Source organism: Pteropus vampyrus, unplaced genomic scaffold (assembly GCF_000151845.1).
Source record: "Pteropus vampyrus isolate Shadow unplaced genomic scaffold, Pvam_2.0 Scaffold193, whole genome shotgun sequence".
NCBI lineage: Eukaryota > Metazoa > Chordata > Mammalia > Chiroptera > Pteropodidae > Pteropus > Pteropus vampyrus.
In genome coordinates, this window is record NW_011888974.1 from 1,040,336 (window position 1) to 1,043,333 (window position 2,998).

Here is a 2,998-nt window from a genome sequence, read left to right on the forward strand (position 1 = left end):
AATGGAGCTAATCAAATCTAAGGCCTATGTTGTTATGAGATTTAAACAAAATTGCATGTGTAGCGTGTCTGGGATAGTTATCTGGCAGGTATCAGGTGCTCGCAGAATGTAATTTCCTTCCCAGAGGCAGCTTCTAAGGCACACATTCATGTACACACGTACACACATATACATGCACACATGTATGCATAGACACACACATACACATAACATATCGCTCCAGGACAGTAGAAAAGAGGGATAGTGAGACCTTAGGCCAGACCAGGAGGATGGCAGATGGGGACTTTTATTCTCCAGGAGTTCCATGCTCTGATAAGACTGGCACAGCCTCAGGGGCCAAAGGCTCAAGGAATGAGGACTCGCACAAAGGCCCTGAGGTCTCCTTTGGCTCAGTCTCCTGGGCCTGGGCCAACTGGGCTGTGTGCTCAAAGGCAGCCTGCAGCAGGTGAGAAGCAAGGCAGGTGGTCCAAGTGACAAGATAGACCAGGTGCCAAGAAGTGAGTGCCGTCGTGCTCTCCAGCCACCAGTATAGACGCTTCAGCAGTGCCAGTAGCTCCAGCACCACACGGTTCTCCAGCAGAGCCTAGAGGGAGCTAAAGGCTAGGCAGGTGGCCACTGCGAGCTCAACTAGCTGCACTGTCTGGCTGCTAGCCCCTCAGCCCAGCCTGGGCCATGCCCAGTGCCCCAGGCCTGCCCTCGATAGCCTGCCCTGCACCTTGCCTACCCACCTTGTTGGGCAACCAGCCCAAGCTGCAGCGGTGGGCCTTCCAGCACAGCCTCCAGGTCAGCAGAAGCAGTAGCAAGGCTGCCAGCATCAGGCTGTGCAGACATGACAGAAGCAGGTCCGTCCAGGTAGTCACAGATAGTCCCGGCCGCTCCCAGGTACCTAGTTGCTTCGGGACCAGACCCAAGACCCGGGCACAGCCCAGCATGCCCGCCCACACTAGCCTGGGCACCCTCAGCACCAAGTATACATGGACTTCAATCAGCGCCAGCCCAGCCCGTAGAACCCGGCCCACAGGGCAGGCTGCAAGGCCAGCTGGTGAGTGGTCCTGCTGGCCCCAGGACCCCTGAGCCTCCTGGACCAGCCCTGACAGCCAGTGGTTGAAGAAGATGATCTTAAGGAGCAGAAAATTGTAGAGGTGGACCCGGTTCTGGACAAGCTGCAGGAAGAGGAAGAGAAAATCATCACCCATTGTCACTCTACCTGTCCCAAGTTTTATTGTAGGGGTGGAGCTGCCAGATCACCTTGGGTCCAGCCCTCCTCCTCGAGAGGCCTCAGTTTCCCCACACAAGAATGATCTGTCTACTTCTAAGGACTCCATTCTCAGGAGAGACCTATAGAAGGTATCTCATATTTAGTTTTCTTTCCTTTGGATTTACATGATTATTTTTAATACTCCAGACTGAAGGAGGTTGACATTATTATTATTATTATTATTATTATTATTATTATTACTTAAGGAGTGACCTTCCCCCCCATCCCAGGATTTGAACCCAGGTCAGTTTCTCCTCCCAAGCACCTGGGCTTTCCTGTGCATCACTTGCTTCTTGGTGTCATGAAGGCAGCTGGGAGCAAAGGGCAGTGTCATTAGGGGTAGAGAGATGTGAGGCATGGGAGGCATTGACAAAATTAATGACTGACCTACTGAGAGGGATGAAGGAGAAGGAGGGGCCCAAGAAGATGTCCAGATTTCTGTCCTGGGTAACAGGATGGATATGATGTCTCCCATTCACTGGGAGGAAGAGTGGGGTTGGGTGGGGAAAGAGTCTGTAAATGAGAAACCTTCATTTGACTCCTGGAGTTGAACAGCCCCTCCTCAGACCCTTAAAGCCCCCAGCTCCTGGAGTAATACCAGCCCACCAATCTGGACCCCATGTGTCCCTGTCCACAGGACCATCTGGACCCCTAAAGGACCACACTAGAGGCAGCCATCTGGGATTGGCTGTGTGCCCACCACAGGGGGCATCAGTTGGAGCTATTGATGGGAAAGGAAGGGAATTCAGGGATCCAGCTAGGGGAGGAATTAATACGAAGATAGAAAATGGCAGCTGCCCCCCACCCCCAGTTCATAGTGTTGAGACCAAGGAGGAAAACAGCCTATTATGTCAGAGAAATGGAGTAATTTGCCCAAAGTCACATAGCTAAAAAGTGGAACAGCCAAGATATGAATCCAATTGTCTGTCTCTTTCTACTACACCATGTAATCTCCCCTTTCTATGCACAGAAGCAAACCCAGTTCTGATAACTCGGCCCACTGATTCAGAGATGTGGCCCCAAACATCAGCGTTTGCATATTTTAAAAACATGGGTGGGAAGGGGCAATGCTTAACCCACAGGAGTGATCCACTATAGAGAAAATTCCAGCCTGTGGCCTGAGGTGGGGCTTCTAGAAGCTGTCAGATTACGTCAGGAGGCAGGCAGTCAGCTAACTCCACTGGTAAGGACAGGTTTCCAGGTCCAACAACTATAAGGTAGCTGTGAAGAGCTGGGTTTGTGCCCCAACTCTGCCCTCCACCCCTACTCACCAGCACTGAGAGTTTCATTACCAACAGCAGAATCCCCAAGAGGCTGGACCTGACTGGAGGGACAGCCTCCATATCTGGCCTCCTACCCCTCATCCAGCTAGAAGAGGCAGGGTGACCTCACAGATACCACAGGGTGGGGGCTGAGTTACCACGGGGACCCAGTTGCCACAAGAGACTTCCCTTTACCTGCCCCTCACCCCTTCACTGCACAAAAATTGGGATGTTTGTCTTCCACCTCCTGGTTGGAGACTACCCCTAGGAACATCAACTCCACGAACCCCTGGCCTGCCCGGCAACAGCACCGGAGAAAGTCCTCAGGGCCTGCAACAGGCAGCTGGAGCAGTCAGTGCAAACAAAGTCAGGCTGCACCTCCCTACATCCTTTCAACTCCTCAAGGATCCAAGGCCCAGGAAATAAAAATCTTTATCCCCAGAGCCACAGGTGACAAAACGTTTGGAGGCTGAGGAAA

The 2,998-nt window shown here is 52.4% G+C and overlaps 1 protein-coding gene across 1 annotated transcript; it reads right to left on the reverse strand.

The window, feature by feature from the left end:
* Positions 1-286: 286 nt before the first annotated feature.
* TMEM270 (transmembrane protein 270) lies at positions 287-2,601 on the reverse strand. Its single transcript, XM_023537495.1, has 3 exons — positions 2,530-2,601; positions 729-1,163; positions 287-583 (listed from the first exon to the last, which is right to left on the reverse strand). The coding sequence occupies exons 1-3, from the start codon at positions 2,599-2,601 to the stop codon at positions 287-289; spliced, it is 804 nt and encodes a 267-aa protein (XP_023393263.1).
* Between the last annotated feature and the right edge of the window lie 397 nt (positions 2,602-2,998).

What these genes read in the sequence shown, in the direction of transcription:
- TMEM270 (XM_023537495.1), bottom strand. Translation starts at nt 2,601, where the DNA reads ATGGAGGCTGTCCCTCCAGTCAGGTCCAGCCTCTTGGGGATTCTGCTG. An exon ending in TAATGAAACTCTCAGTGCTG is followed by an intron (nt 1,164 to 2,529) that starts GTGAGTAGGGGT and finishes CTCTTCCTGCAG; the next exon opens with CTTGTCCAGAACCGGGTCCA. An exon ending in TGGGCTGGTTGCCCAACAAG is followed by an intron (nt 584 to 728) that starts GTGGGTAGGCAA and finishes AGCTCCCTCTAG; the next exon opens with GCTCTGCTGGAGAACCGTGT.